This window comes from Pomacea canaliculata, linkage group LG13 (genome assembly GCF_003073045.1).
Source record: "Pomacea canaliculata isolate SZHN2017 linkage group LG13, ASM307304v1, whole genome shotgun sequence".
Lineage (NCBI taxonomy): Eukaryota > Metazoa > Mollusca > Gastropoda > Architaenioglossa > Ampullariidae > Pomacea > Pomacea canaliculata.
Window position 1 is genome coordinate 15,284,697 of NC_037602.1, and position 15,961 is coordinate 15,300,657.

The window sequence follows — 15,961 nt, forward strand, 5'->3', positions numbered from 1 at the left end:
TGCAAATGAAAGAAGAAATTACTGATTTAACCTCACTGATAAGTGAGCAGAAAGAAGAGATAAACAGACTGGAACAATATTCGCGTAGAGATTCTGTGAGGATACATGGCATCCCAGATAATGGCAGAGATGAAACAAGTGAGGAATGTGAACAGAAATTCCTACGCGCTATCAACCTTACTCTTGGTTTGTCAGACATTAACACATAATATCTCAGCACTGGGATAGAGTCGGGAGACTCCAGAAAGGCAAACCGAGACCAGTGATAGTTAAGTTTACCAACAGAAAAGACAAAGAGAGAGTTATTAAAGTGTGCTGTCGCTTGAAGGGATCAGGGATCGTTATCTCCGAAGATCCTACCCAAATAAACATACCAAGACTCAAACACCTAAAACAACACGAAGGAGTCCGAGTGGTAGATGCATGATTGGCAGCAGGTGGTAGGTTGTTTGCAAAACTGGACTTGTCTGTAGTAGACATAAAAAAAAAAGGGTGACATTAGCCCTACTGACAGAAAACTGATTGGATTAAATAACGAAGAACAAAGAAGTCAACACCGGAAGGGGAGCGAGGGCAAACCGCAACACTCTTCCCAGTGGCAACATGTTCACCGGCCGCTACTCCACCAGCAGCCGAATCATAAGAACAAGACCTCAGCGGGGACTGTCAACACCCCAGTCTCAGTCTGCTCCATCCACCCATTCCACTCAACAGTGAAGCGGACACCTACATCAGCCGTGGAAGCACTTTCGCCCCATTTCGCTTACCATTATTACCTGTAAATAACATTCCACTACTCGACTGTTACATGTACAACTTTATCTCTCCTTTTCTTCTGTGCTTTTCACCAATGCGAGCTATCCATGCCGAACTAATTATACTGTATTACTCTAACGTTCTTCGTGACAGATAATTCATCATCCACAACACACTGTTATTTCCAGGACTTCAGACATATGAAACCAAAGTAATTTTATTAAGAAAACTTTGTTCACATCACTCAATATTCAATAAAAAGTTCACACAAATGTTGAGCCTTATTTCATCATTTCCAATTTGTACACATATTTGTAAACTTCTGTAACAATACAGACTGAAAACTCATGATCATTTAAAACACTGAAGCTTTAAACACAAACAAACCTGATATTTTGGAATAGTGCGTGATGAAGACGAACAAAACAATGACAACTTTTCGGAGAGGCAGACTCAATGACTATAAGTGATAAAGGAAGCAAATATTGCAATAAGAAAGTTGGTCAACAATATCTTACAACGTTTTTTTTAAATCTTTAAAATATCTATATAATTTTAAATTTAACTGAATAACGTGTGAGACATTTCACAAGCGAAAGCACAATCAAAATGTAAAAGAACTTTAATTACAATAAATCTATTGTTCTGGAAATATTTCTGAAATTATACTTAGGAAATACCCTGCAACAAAGTCACGTCTGTAACAGTCTTCGTCACCGATATATTTCTTTGATTGATTAGTTTTTCTCCAGACCTCGATACGAACTGATGAAAAGAGCAGACTACAACTTCCTGATTTACCTTTATTGAGCAGAAACAAGTGTAATCTCGATCGACAGCTACCTTGACCACTATTTTGATTTCCATATTTAGTTCAACAATATCTAGTGTTTCAAGAAAATAAATCCATTAAAAAAATATGCTCGTCAGTTCTGAAGTATGCAGTCCATCTTATCTTCCATTCTTAATATCGACAGGGCAGATCTGCCTTTCACCTTCGGCGAGGAAGATCTGATAAGCCTTCCTCAAGAGGAATGCGCCTACTGCCCGCCTCCTTGTAGCAGGCCATGTAGAGGCAACGCCGTAGTAGTCACCACGTTTCACGTTCGTCAGTCGCTCCAGACCTAAAGATAAAGTCCATTTATGAAAAAAAGCTATTAAATTGTTGATATGGTGAAAAGCTAGCTATAACGATAAACCGTAAAGCCCACTTTATTTTCTTAATCACACATTATTCACTGAGTGCGGGGGGAAAATCCATATTTGAATCCTTCCGCATTGCAGCATTGGCACTGATGTATCCTGCTGTTGTCTCATTCATTAAAAGAGAGAGAGAAAGAAACCTACATACCGATAGCATCGACCATACATGCTTCTCGTGTGTAGGCTTCGACTGGAATGACATTTTGGAAGCAATGCAGTGAAATCACTCCTTGGTTTGAGGCCCACACATCTAAAATTTGCTGTATCTTCTTGCTGACCTACAACACACACGCATGCACGCGCTGTAATAAGCAAGTTTGAGGAATGAACAAAGCGCATAGCCTTACCGTCTTCAAACAGCGTGCTCTGCCAGTATTTAACCATTTAACAACAAAACTGAAGGAATTCACCGCTTTCACCAACGCGATGTCAAAATACACGAAAAAACAACAAAAAAAAAGTATTGGTGAAGAAGGGAACACACTCGCAGAGAATAACAATCAACCTTCAACCTCTTTGTACATCCTCAACAGCCGAAACAAACTTTGCTGAATGCTTACTGTTTGTTTGGGTGTATTTAGCTGGGAGATTGCTTCATACAGGTGACAATATGGACGTGATCGCTTTCCTTTCCCAATGTAAAAGATAGCCAGGAGAAACGTTTTGAAACCCTCCAAGTCACCTGCAAGAAAGAGAGGAGTAGCATTTTCTTTTCGTAGCTCCATAAAATTTTGAACCACAAAATTCAATGCAGATGTACTCATTCGTTTGCTTTTTAATTTTTTCCGAAGAAATTATTACACAGGCTGCCTTTCGTTTATTCAATACATTCAATATCAAGCCCATTATCGAAACTATTTATAGCGCATGCACAGGACACACAATACTGAGTCCGGGGTTTTTTTGGGTTTTTTTTTGAATCAACTACATAAGAGGATCTGTACTTACTAAGCGATTTGGCCCGTAAAGGCAAGTTCTTCGTGACCCTGGGATCAAGCAGCAAATAGTTGAAACAGGACTTGATGTTACCCTCTCGCCAGGTGCGACTGCCCGGAGTCTGGAACTGAGCCACCATCACCAGTTCCGCGTGTACCAAATCCTCCAAATCCATAGAGCCAGACAGAAGGCTGTTCAGTTCCGATGAGTAGCCTGCAATGTACCAAGCAAGCGATTGTAACAGCTACTATGTGTTGCACCTTTGGTAACGTCGGCCACAGTCCCGCTCGTCTTGCAGCCATTGGCCATGATTACCTCGGTTCCTACATTTTACAACCGCAGATCCTAAGTACCGTGTTGCTCATAAACGCTCGAGGCTAGGAGCAAGAGAAAGCGGATAGCTGAGTGGTTAAAGCACATTTCTTGATTACCTTTTAGTTCATCCTGTTCCAGTGTTTTGATAGGAAACGACAGCAATATTCCACTAAACTGATTCTTTGTTACATAACTTTGTTAAGAAACGTGTGTTTTGATTTAATTTTATTCTCGTAACGCGCAACTTCTGGTTCGACTATGCAAAACGCCACATCACACTTTCTGCATTAAACATCAGGATGCTTTTAAATGCATACTTTACCATGCCTGAAATCCTCAATCCACCAATCAACAAATTCACTCAATAATCATCATTCCTGTAACTACTACCGAGTGGACTCAAAGCAAGCCAGCCAGTCCCAATTATCGGGGGGACATGATAAGACGCAGCAGCGGCAAAAGAGCGCCAGTGGGACCGATCTGAAAGATCTGAGGACACCGGTGGGTCAGCAAAAGAAATGGTGGCTGAAAGATGGGGGACCTACTCTGAGGAGCTCTAAACTGGACAGCGGTCTGTTAACTGTTAATCTACGCTAGCTGGTTGCAGCATCTGACGGTAAACACTTTTTTGAAAAAAAAAAAAACCAACAAAAAACAAAAGAAACTTTAAGTGTTGACAAAGGCAAAGTTATCAAGTGCGCGAAGATAGCTATGATTCTTTATTAATATTACCTCCTAAACAGGAAAGCAAACCCCAAACAGATCTACGTTTACAGTTACACACTTACTCCTTACACCCAGCGGACCTATTACGGATGCGCCAGCCAGCCTATGCCAAACGTGGTGCAGGCGGCAAATCATTAGGATTCACTCTTCATGGTGGGTTGACAAGAGTATCGTACGAAGTCATTACTTTCTTTTCCACTTGATAGTTCACGGTAAGCATCGTGTCATAGTTGCTGCGTGACGTAGTTGATAGCAAGCATGGCGTCATAGTTACTGCGTGACGTCTTGCTGCATGTTGACGTCACCTAGTACGCAAGTAATTTGAGTCAGACGGACGCCATGACACATTCTACCTTGTGTTTTGTCAACAAGTACTGATGAGCGGGGAAGGTGCGTCTAATGACAGTTGAAATAAAACAAAGCAGAGAATTAAAGATGACAGAAAAAACGAGGTAGGGAATGAAACAGAACCGAGTTGTGAATCTGCCAAGAAGTAATTTTTTTTTTTGTCTACTCTTAATTGCATGCACAGACCAGCTATCAGATCAGAGAAGTGGGTCTATGTGGTATGTGGTATACAAGTTTGTGTGTGCGTGCGTGCGAGAGAGAGAACACGAGTGAAGGAAGAAGTAAAGGAGGAAAAAAGACAAAAAAGGTAATCATGGCCGCCTCTAGACTGGATCATCCATCGTCAATCCATCAATCATCACCAATAAACAAATTCAACAAATGGATTCTGAAGTTTTAGTGGGAATGAACAGATTAATAAACTCACCCGATGGCGAAGTGGCCAGAGACAGTTTAACCTTGCCGCTACGCAGACTAGCCAGGCGCCGAAGGTAGGTCTGTCTGGTGCCTGCTTGTACGGGACCAGGACTCTCTCCCAGCTCCTTCAAACTTTGAAAGATGGCTTCATCAGAGAGGGATTTCAGTTCTGGGGGGATCTCCGCTGTACTTACGGGGCCTTCTCTAGTGCTGCCGCTGGATTTCCTGTCTGAAGTATCCTCTCTGTCACTTGTACTGGCTTGCTCACTGAGTGCTTCTGTCTGTACTTTGCCGTCAATGCTGGTGGCATTACCAAGACTTGGCTCTGGATCAGTGCACTCGGACGCCATGGTGTGACCACTGAGACTGAAGTCCAGGCTGGTCGTAGTGTCGGACGACTTGTACGCTTCACTTGCTGATGCATCTTTCCAGTCATAGACGACAGTTGCCTGCGAGTCTAGACTACAAACACTCTCAAGGGACGTACGGTTGCTGCAACTACTGCTGCACTCGGATGGGATATGGCGCTCCAGAAGTGTTATGCCTTTTTCTTCGTCCCTGTAGATGTATTCCCTTGTTGAAGAAGTGCTCAGCAAGCTGTCTTCTGAAAGCCTGGGTCTTCTTTTGTTGCTGATGGTGCTGTTAGGAAAGCTGGCTATGTTCTGCAACCAGCGTGTGACATTGTTAGAACTGACACTGTCAATCTTCCTGTTTTCACAGTTCTTTTTGGTTTTGCTGACAAAACTTTCATCGGAAGTTATAAGGTCACTGTCATCAGGCGGAGGACCAGTAGGTGGTGCCCAGACTCCACTTCTACGTGGTGGTTTGAGAAAGCCTGATTTACACTCCTGTGTGTACCCTGTTTTTTGCTGGCTGTTTTCATTGTCTACGCCACATGCATCATCCTGTAATTTACTTTGTGGTTTTAAGATTGTGGTAGAATTTACAGCTTTTGAACAAGTACCACTATCTTTTGGCGAGCCAGGGTTAGGCATTATACTGGACACATCAAAACCTCCACTTTCGCGTCTCCAGGCATCTGCTTTTTTTCTTGAGCAAAACTCTTTGGATGAATTGTTTATGCCTATATGATCATCTGTGTCACCTTCCAGCTGGATCAGGAAGGTGTCATCCTCTGGAAAGTTTATCCTCCCTTCTGACTGCATTATAATCCCTGGTAAAATTAAGTATTGCTCATTCTTCAGTCATTCTACCAAAAGCTACTACTAGAATATTAAAATAGAAAAAAAAATTCCTCAGAATATCTAGTGAATTTAACATTAAACTGGCATTCTCGCATATTCAGTATTTGTTCAGCTGAGAAGGGCCCTCAACAAAGTATATGGAAAATTATATGAGTGTACGAACAGATGTATTGGACAGAGGGAGTCATCTGCATTTTGATGTGTACAAAATAAAAAGGCATACACCCATACAAGGGCAAACAAGAAGGCTAAAAACATTCTCTCTCTCTCTCACTGGTGTAAGAGTTGGGGACATATTGGGAGGGGGTGAAGACCATTCAGTTTGTTGTAATGACCATGGCCTTGAGGATGGTTCCTCTTTTAAGATTTTCTTTTGTATGTGGCTGAAGCCTATGGTGATGGTTGTACGAGTAGGAGCTTGTGTGCATCTGTGTGTAAAAGTGGGTATATATCTAGAGGCTGTGTAATGATATTGTATGCCTATTATGTGTAGAGCTTCTTGTGAATGTGTTTATAAAAATCATTTGTTGGTGTTTTTTTCATTGGAAAATGACAGATGCTTGCACCCTTGCTGGAGCTGTGCTGAAGCAATAAAGAAATCAACCAATCACTCAATCTCTCTCACACATAATGTGTACAGGTATGCACACACCAAACACAGGAATGATAAACCAAAGTACCTGTTTGTGATCCTAGGGCTGTTATGGACTCTGTCTCAGAGGATGCCTCCTGGCATGTCTGGAAACTGTCATTTGTGTCCACAGAAGAGATTGACAATTCAGCAAATGATAGGCGAGATTTGCCCCTGGATACACTGACGTCCCCTGAATTCTTGGAAACTGCACTAGATGATTCTGACCGCATGCATTTCTTCTCCTCATCCCCAGCCATTGGCATCTCTGCCCCTTCTGTGACATCAGGTCCTTTTAAGTAGTTAATTTTCTGGAATCGTCTGGTGCCTCTTGGTTCTCTAGGTTGACTGGAACAATCTGAAGCACTCTTTATAGCTGCTGAATCAGCCACTTTTTTAGGAGATAAACTTGTGTGATGAAAGTCATCTGCATCCTTTATACCCCTTACACTTCTACCATCCCTTGATGCTCTTTCTACATCTGGAGACTGGTTACCTTCTGTAAGAATGTTCTGTTCCTGAACAGTTTTCTGAAGCCTGTAGCTTGTATGAAGTGAATCAGGAAAATCAGATTTCAGCTTGACAGGAGACAGTACTTTCAAGGTACTACAATATCCACTGTCAGTAGAATGGCTGCTTCGAGAAGCAGTTATGAGCTTATCATCATCGTCATCATGATTATTGTAGGTCATTCCTGACATCAAATGTTTGCTGCCAAGACCATTGAACAGCCTCCTTGATAAGGTAGTGGTCCATTCAAAGAACTAAGCAGTACAGGCAGTACAGTAACTGGAGAAGTTGGTCCTGTGGCTTCTATTTTACAGTTGGATGGAACTCGGGATGTGTGGTGCTCTAGAAAAAAGGATTTTGAAGATGACTTTTTCTCTGACGAACAAACATCTTTTGAAGCGGCTGATCTGTGGGTGGTATGTCCCTTGCATGTACAGCTATCACATTGATATGTTGTTTTCTCATGTAAGAGCGACTTTGAGGTGGGATTTGCAGATAACTGTTCATCTGAGCAAGAGTTCTGCAAAATTTGTGATTTGTGAGGTGCAAGCCTCTGACTTACTGCACTGCCAGACATGCATGTAGCTGACTGATTATTGAATGGACAGCAAGATTTTGAAAGTGGTGACAGATCCCTCTGGTTGCTAAAGTTACGGCACGTATCATGCCTTTGCACCCCTTGGGAAGATGAGTGCCTCTGGAGATAATCACCAAAATGTCTTGACTTCAAAAACTTATTCGGTGACAGTTTTGCACAGACTGGAGCAGGCACCAGTGGAATATGCCTCTTGTTGGCAATAATCAGGACTGAACAAATGAATCTTTTGACCTGTTAAAGATTTAGCTGCTGAAGATGGACTGCAGGAACATTTTGACTGGTTGGAGCTGTGTTGGCAGGAATGTGAAAAATGACTAGAAGAGCAAGGAGCCTCAAGAGGCTGCTTCATCTTGCATCCACAAGCAGCACCCAAACTAGGACTTCCCCTCTGTTCGATGACACATACTCTTTTTTTTCACTGGACAAAACATATGGCCTGCAGACGCCTGAAGCAGCCCCAATGTTCTTGCTCCAGCCATGTCCAGAATCTAACCCTGTAAGTCAGGAAAGTACTTCTTTTGCATTGTCCTCTCCAGTCTTTCTGCATATTGCATGTCCATGCATGAGTGCTCAGGTTCACAACTGTGCACACTCTGCTGGTAAGGCAAGAACATTTATGCTCTGGTGATCTCCATGGTGCTTGAAGTCCAGCTGTTTTTGCTTCCAGATAATAGTGGTGTGGCGTGCAACAAACAGTTTCTTTTTCTTCAGCACAACCAATACTGTCAGTGCTACTGTCAGAGAAAAGAGGGTCGTCTGCAGGAAGAATGGTCCTGTTTGCTGCCCCTCTGCCTAGTGTTTCATGTTTTTGACCAAGATAAGGGCAGTCAGGTGAGGTCACATCAAGACATGCACTCTCCCCAGTGTGGAGAAGGCGACTAAGCCTACGTGATAAGGCTTCTGAATATTCCCTGCTTACATTAAAGCCTTCCTCATCAGAGGAAGAGTTGCTTAAGCATGCATTGTTCCTTTTACAAGCTGGAGGTGAAAGTGATGAGTGGATGAAGTTGTTAGGGACGTCAACTGGTTCTTCTGGAACACACAATACTACAAATTCAAAATGTATTGATGTATGTAATATATTCACAAATGTATGTTTGTAATACCTGCAACCACAAAAAAAGTTTTGTTGTTGATTATGATCAGAACTATCCTTATGATAAGCCAATGAAAATTTTGGTACAGTCATAGAAACCTAATACATTTAGATGCTAAAAAGTTGTTGTAACCTTCTGTTGATGAGATGCAAAAGCCTTTTACAGTAAAAAGTATTGATCTAATAGATTACTTGACAGACTCATCCAAGAAGTCATAGCAATAAATGTGTATTTCTTCTAGACTTTTAATTGTTTACAACATCTATTATACCTGTAAATCTTGGACTTTCTTCTTCATCTCCAATAGCAACCAACATGCCATAATACCGCAACAAGTCAGCACACTCAGGATAACCTTCTGACCTGGCTATATCCACTGGTCTTTGACCCTCCTTTACATTAACCATATTGAAAAGCAGGTCAATGGCAGAAGTATTGCAAAGATGAATTGATATTGCAAATTTTGCCCAGTGTTTCTTTTACTTAATTTTTAATTAATCTACATGCTTGAGCAGCCTCAATACAAAAATATTATTTCTCACACTAAGTACCTAAGTCCTTTCATTTTCAGAGGTCGATGTCACACTTGAATTGTGTAGATTCAATGCATTAAATGGTTATAACCATCAGAAATAACAATGAATAAAAAGCTAATGTACTGTTCAGCAGATGTGTCTGTCGCGTCAAAAATATATATGTGCTTACAGCAACAAAAAAGCGTTTAAATCACAGAAACTGTCCACAGCAATCCACAACTAGCACTATCCCTATATTGGTATCTGAGCAAATGCACATGTACAATTTTTATATGCCCATACCTTATCAAGTAAATTAGGATCTGCACCATTTTTTAGCAAAAGCTGGAGTGTCTCTTTATCTCCCCAAGCAGCTGCTACATGAAGTGGAGTGGATCCATCTTCAGACCTTTGAAGGGAATATATGCTGCTTGATTATATGCACATTAAATAATCATGCAAAAAAAATGTTCATCATTAACACATGGAAAATGAGGTGTACAAATAACAATGTTTTTTTGGCTAATGTAACACCCTAAACTTGAAACATTGGTCTGAAATTAAAGAATATCATGTCCGGCTGCATTTGAAAGTAAGCCTCTGAAAGGTCAGCCTACCTCACATTTGGGTCTCCTCCATGAAGCAGAAGCAGCCGCACTGCCTCGACTCCTATCCCAGCAGCTATGTGCATGGCCGCTGCCCCTTCTGTACTCAGGCCATTTGGATCAGCACCAGCATTCAAGCAGGAAGCTGCCTCTCTGAGACACAGTTTCCAGATGGCTGAAAAACTACTTAAGGGTACAGACATAATTCAAGCAGACTCATTTTGGAGTAATCTTTAAGTGGAAATCTTTTAATCTTAAGCTGGAATGAGAGAAACTAGGGTACACAAATACAAAATAAAGAGCTCTTATTTTATACAACATGAAACAATCAACTTCACAATAAAGGAAATATAGTTTAGATTAAAACTCTTGTGCCACCTTTTTTTGTCAGAGTCTATTGCAATTGTTTCCATCAATAAAATAAAAACAGTGTTTGACTCCCAGTTAAAATTTAAGTGAAGCCATGAAAGGTTTATTTATTATTCAGTTTTATTAACGCATGGAAAAAAAGCACACATCAATGCCCATGTGTTAATGTTCCTGTGATCTTGATCTAGGATATCAAGAAAATGCATTTATTATTAGTACTATGTTTCATGCAAGCAAGTAAAAATGTGTCACTGACACAGTACAGTGATATTCAATAACAAGTAATGAAGAAATATCATGTCTAGTTTCATACAAAATATATTATATAATGAAACCTCCTATGTAAACTTTCTGGTTTTCATTTACATTCTCCCTATCCCTCAGCAGTTTTTCCTAAAAGGATTTGAATTTGCTTACAGACACATGATTTATTAACATTTCTACACAATGAAAAACATGGAGTAAATTTAAACAGGTAGGGATTAGCTCATACAATTGCTGATTTGTTCTGCAATGTTTGTGATTGAGTAAGCTATTGCATATTGTGGTAAATGTGGTGCAACACGTATTACTATTTGTATGCTTTCCATTCATATCGATTGCTTTTTAGGCACGGACACCAAATTAATAGCTAGAATAATCAAAGTCCCAAGTGTATTTTGATAAGCTTCAGCCTGTTTTTAATTCGTACACTTCTATTGTCTCTAAGTGTGATGTATCCGCAAGTTCGATTATCCCATGGCCATAATCTCCGCCATCATTCATTGTTTTACTTTCGACGACTCAAATAAATTAATCTTCTCTGGGCTATTGTTACATCGAAGCACTTCCAACAAGAAACAAACACTCATTCTTACTCAATACGTCCTTCGGTGAGATTGCTGATAAGCTTTACTGTTAACATATTTACCAACACAAATCTACATTTTAAAATTGCGCGCATGAGAGTCACGTGACATTTGCGCACGCTAAGCAGACTTTTGCGAAACCTATTTTTCGAATTTTAAAAACTCAGACTCAAAATTCCTTAGTTATTTTCGTCGGCGTTATTTACAATTTTCCCCTTTAAAAATGCAACATAGAATGACGCCTTTGAGTCTGGTCTTGGAAGGGAGAGAACTTAATGTAATATCGAAAGTAGGAAAGCGAAACTATCTCAGTGACGCTGACAGATATCATGGATAAAGGGTCGTTCTCGTTACTGTGATAACAAATGATCTATGTCGAGAGAAGAACAGTTTGGCAGTAGCTGCTAGACAGAGACGTCTGTAGCGAAAGGTCAATAAGGTATACACCATTGACTTGTGACAAACGCAGCTATATTATATAATTACATATAGTGCTTGCATGAGTGTCGAGACACAATTAGTCTCTAAAAAATTTTTTTATTTAAACAATTACAATTTTCAAAGAATCGAAAAGAAAAGAATCCTTCACAAGCATAACATATTTCCTAATCTAATTTTATGAAACAACATATTTTTTAAGATCGTATTCAACTGTTCCGATATGTTTCTGTTTTGCAGTCCTGAAATTTACAAAATACACTATAACAAGTGGATCAAAATGCTTGTTAAACTTTGAGGTGGCTACTTTGCAGTGCATTGTTCTTTCCTCATTTCTGTTCTCATCCGAAGGTAAAGAATGCACAAATTGTTGATGTGAAGAATTGAAAATTGATAGCACTTCTATGTGTTAAATTTGTTTGTGTGGGTGGTAGGGAAGGAGGGGGGAATGGTGATCACGTTGTTTATGTATATGTGCTGATTGCTGATGGTGTGTTCTTGACTGTGAAGGGAGGGAAAATCTATGTTTAACACCAAGCTATGGCTATATCACAACAAAGCAGCTGGCCCTGTATAACAGGTGCCATATGCAGAGAAGAAAACAGCAGGCCTGTATAGCTGGATCTGAATACATACAAGACTACAGCTAATCCCCACTGTCTTGGTGGCATGTCTTGAATGAGCTTGTGTCACCGTATCTTTAATGATAAAGAAAACAAGGGGCCAAGTATACTATTTCAAATTTACATTTCTTTTTTAATGTATTATGAGCTTATATATGTTTTTTCCTCATTCACCTAAATTTTGTTTCGTTATTATAGTGTCTTCAGGGAACCAAGTTTCCATGTCTATTAAGACTTTTGGAAGGTGGAAATTCAGTTTGTGTCTGCAACTCATCTTTATTGTGACAAAGTGCCTGCACTAGGTAAACTTGCTCCTGGTATAGTTGCTGTGTATACATCATCACAGGCTGGAGATCGTCTAAACTATACAACAATTAAAACCACTACAAATGGTTCACTCCTGAGCGTATGGTTTTTTTTTTTATGCTTTTCCCTACAGTGCTAAACATCAAAGAATCTGTTTTAAATATTTTAACATTATATGCTAAGGGGGAAATATACATGCAGTTGTTTTAGTGGTATCTATCATGAAATTTTGTAATCTGCTCAAAACAAGATGTGACTATAACAAGCAAGCAGATTGATTAATGAGATCCTATTTGTGCACTAGATTCAGATTACACTGTTCTTTTTAGGAAAAAGTTTCCCCATAGGAAAAATATCATAAGTTGTTATGATATGAGAATGTTTCTTACAAGAATTATGACATTATGAATGGCTAACAATCTTTTCTTTAACTTTCCCCCACACTTTTGCATGACAATTTAGTATACATTTGTGAGAGGTTGCCAAGTCCTCATTTTCAGATTCCTTCACAATATTGAAATATTTAGACTAACATGTGGATCATATCACCTAAAGGTTTTCTGTCATTTTTTAATCCTCAAGAAAAATATGTATACAGCTTAAGGGTCTTATTGACAGTTGTTTTTGAAGTGTGGAAAACAGAACGAGGCAAAGTATCATTGGCTTTTGGTGGACATTCACTGATGCTGGCAGGCATTAACATTGCTAGCCTACCAGCGCAGCACAGCAGAACTTCTTCAGTCCTATTTCTCCCAATGTAAAATGACTGAAACTTATACACACAGCTTCTCTCTCTTTCACAGCCTACAAACGGTGTATATCCTCAAGGCAACAGATCTTTATTGCTAACATTTATTTTTAGCATCATCTTCAAATCTTATTAGTGGTTCTTGAAAAGATTATTCACAGAAGGAAGCAGTTAAGTCATGTTTGAAAACTCAATGTTCTTATGTGTGGCTTTCATGATAAACACTAGAGTGCTCTTGAGTGAGTTAAAATATCTAAGGAAGCTACACTTATCTGGCGATCCTTCTGTGCAGGTATTTCTCTTTTGAGCTTCTTCCAGCATACATACTGTAGATTCCTTGATTCTGTAGGTGGCCAGGATATTATTTGTGAACTGTAAATGTCTTTCTGTCTTTGTTTAATTATGATCTTGATATTACTGTGCTATATAAAATCAATCTAGAGAAAATTCTTATCAGGTATGAATACAATATTGGGCGTGTTCCAATGGCCAGCTGTGACTTTCTAACCAGGGATACTCTTATGACGATGTAGATGAGATCTTGAAACTAGCATTTGCTTTGGCTGTTGAAGATATTAAAATACAAGGTACTTATATATTAATCTTTTATTGTATTATTTTATTAGCAAATAACATTTCAAAAAGTTTTAGCACTGTGACCCAGTCAGTTTTAAATGGTGTGTCATGAAAAAGTGTATTATGGTTATATTAAGGCAAAAACAAAATGAAAAGATTTAATTATTAAATGAAAACAATAAGTCCATAACTTGTAATTTCAACACTTCTGAATTGGCAAACAATTTTGAATTATTAGCTGTTTGGTTTAAAAGAATATATAATTTAACCCCTGGTCCAACCCCCCACCCCGAAAAAAAATTTTATTTGCAAGAATAGCATAACATTTTTATTCTCATTCTGCAAAATTGTTAAAGCTAATTTCTTTTACTTTTGATGTTAAAATATTAGATTTTTTTTAGTCATCCACATCCACTTATAATATTTTGGAAAGCAAATTGTTAATTTGTTGTTTGTTAAAATATTAAGTGAATAAAAAAAAACTGTTGATTATTGGCAGATTTCCCTATATTCGCAAGCAAAAGCAATGAGCATAAAGAAGTTCTGATTTTGGCTCCCCATGTGGAGTGCCCCTGGCTGGATGAAAAACAACAAAAACATGACAGGAAATGGGACACTCATTGTCAGCAGGCGTGCTACTACAAGTCCTGGGCCAACTACTTTATAAGGTTGTAATAAACAAATACAGATTTAAAAAATGTCATTTGTAGTTCCCATCATTGTTGTTTAGAACTTACTCTTATTTTGTATATTTTAGAATGGAAACATATAAATGCTTTATAAACTCAAAACCCAGTTTTACTCAAGCACATCTGATGTGTATTTTTTTTTTTTTTTTAATGTCTAGATTTTGGAGGAATGACAAGGAAAACACAATGTGTCATTCTGGGGACTTACAGCTCAGAATGACCACAGTGGCTAATCTACAATCACTTTTTTTTCAAGCTATGGGATTTACCACCTGAGCAGCAGCGAGATTTTATTCAGGTTGGACCTTGGCCCTGCACTACATGACCAATGGATTTGGAGATCTAAAATGATGATGTCTTTGATGACAATCCGGCTTTTGTTTGCCATACTGGGCAGAAAAGGTATTTAATCAAAAAATAACTAATTTTTTTTTTTTGTTGTGCATAAGGATAAACTGGGGTAAGAGATGTCTTTAATGAATTTACATAGAAACAAAGGTAATTGAAAGTTAATATTATTACGATTATCAGTACTGTCAGCCACTAGTTGCTGTCTCTGCATGAGATCTAAATCTGATTAAATAAATTTAGTTAATTCTTAATATTGAGATTGATATTACAATTAGTTTTGGCGAACATTGTGGTGTATGCATTGAAATAATATTCCAGATTAAGGCACTCTACCAAAACTACAGAGATGATCTATTTAAAAAAAAAAATCAAAACTGTGTAGATGTACTTTCACATTATAGTTCTGCTGAATTTCGATCAATGACTAGACCATATTGTCAGTTGTTCAGCGTCAATTATTCATATGCTGTGTAAAAAGTATTAATTTACAGTGTCCCTTTTAAAAAAGCCCCAAGAGAATTGTATTAATTTTGCAAGTGTCTATGTGCACACTTAAGGGGAGCTGCACAAGGAGCATTAAAACTTTTTGATAAAAAACTCAGTTTTGCTTATCATAACACACTGACAGATGCATGCATCAACAAGAGTACAATAGCCTTATTGACCCCCTGAGAAAAAAAAAGTAGCAGAAAGTCCATCATGAACGCTGCAAGTTGCTGATGTGAGGAGGCATACATGATGGGTCCTTGAAGGCAAATGTTTAGTACTGTTGCCAAATATTGAGTTATCAGTCAGAATGTTTAAAATTGTCAACAAATGGAAATTGTCATACCCATATCACAGCCTCTTATATGCAACATACATACACACATCATCATGATGTGGCCTGTCCCTATTCTCAGGTGATTGGGTAGTGTAGTGCGTAAAGTTCTTTCATAAGAGGGTTCTAATGTTTATTCTTTCATAGAAAACCTGTTTACTAGGACTTGCCATAGATCATTTGATATACTTTAGCTACTGTGTTAAACACAACAACCAACCACACAATGCAGAGAAAAGAAAGATTTAGGGTGGCTGGGGAAGGAGAGTAAATGACCAATATGTAGCAGATTACATTGTAAACTCACATTGAGAATGTTTTGCTCAGATTA

The 15,961-nt window shown here is 38.8% G+C and overlaps 1 protein-coding gene across 1 annotated transcript; it reads right to left on the reverse strand.

Moving 5' to 3' along the window:
• Positions 1 to 767: 767 nt before the first annotated feature.
• Positions 768 to 11,156, reverse strand: LOC112554468. Its single transcript, XM_025222249.1, has 12 exons — positions 11,089 to 11,156; positions 9,875 to 10,045; positions 9,561 to 9,666; positions 9,014 to 9,134; positions 8,139 to 8,677; positions 7,610 to 7,744; positions 6,587 to 7,301; positions 4,712 to 5,875; positions 2,908 to 3,108; positions 2,520 to 2,641; positions 2,108 to 2,237; positions 768 to 1,880 (listed from the first exon to the last, which is right to left on the reverse strand). The coding sequence occupies exons 1-12, from the start codon at positions 11,133 to 11,135 to the stop codon at positions 1,708 to 1,710; spliced, it is 3,624 nt and encodes a 1,207-aa protein (XP_025078034.1). The 5' UTR covers positions 11,136 to 11,156; the 3' UTR covers positions 768 to 1,707.
• Between the last annotated feature and the right edge of the window lie 4,805 nt (positions 11,157 to 15,961).

What these genes read in the sequence shown, in the direction of transcription:
- LOC112554468 (XM_025222249.1), bottom strand. Translation starts at nt 11,135, where the DNA reads ATGTTAACAGTAAAGCTTATCAGCAATCTCACCGAAGGACGTATTGA. An exon ending in CTCACCGAAGGACGTATTGA is followed by an intron (nt 10,046 to 11,088) that starts GTAAGAATGAGT and finishes ACCCTTAAGTAG; the next exon opens with TTTTTCAGCCATCTGGAAAC. An exon ending in AGCCCTAGGATCACAAACAG is followed by an intron (nt 5,876 to 6,586) that starts GTACTTTGGTTT and finishes TAATTTTACCAG; the next exon opens with GGATTATAATGCAGTCAGAA.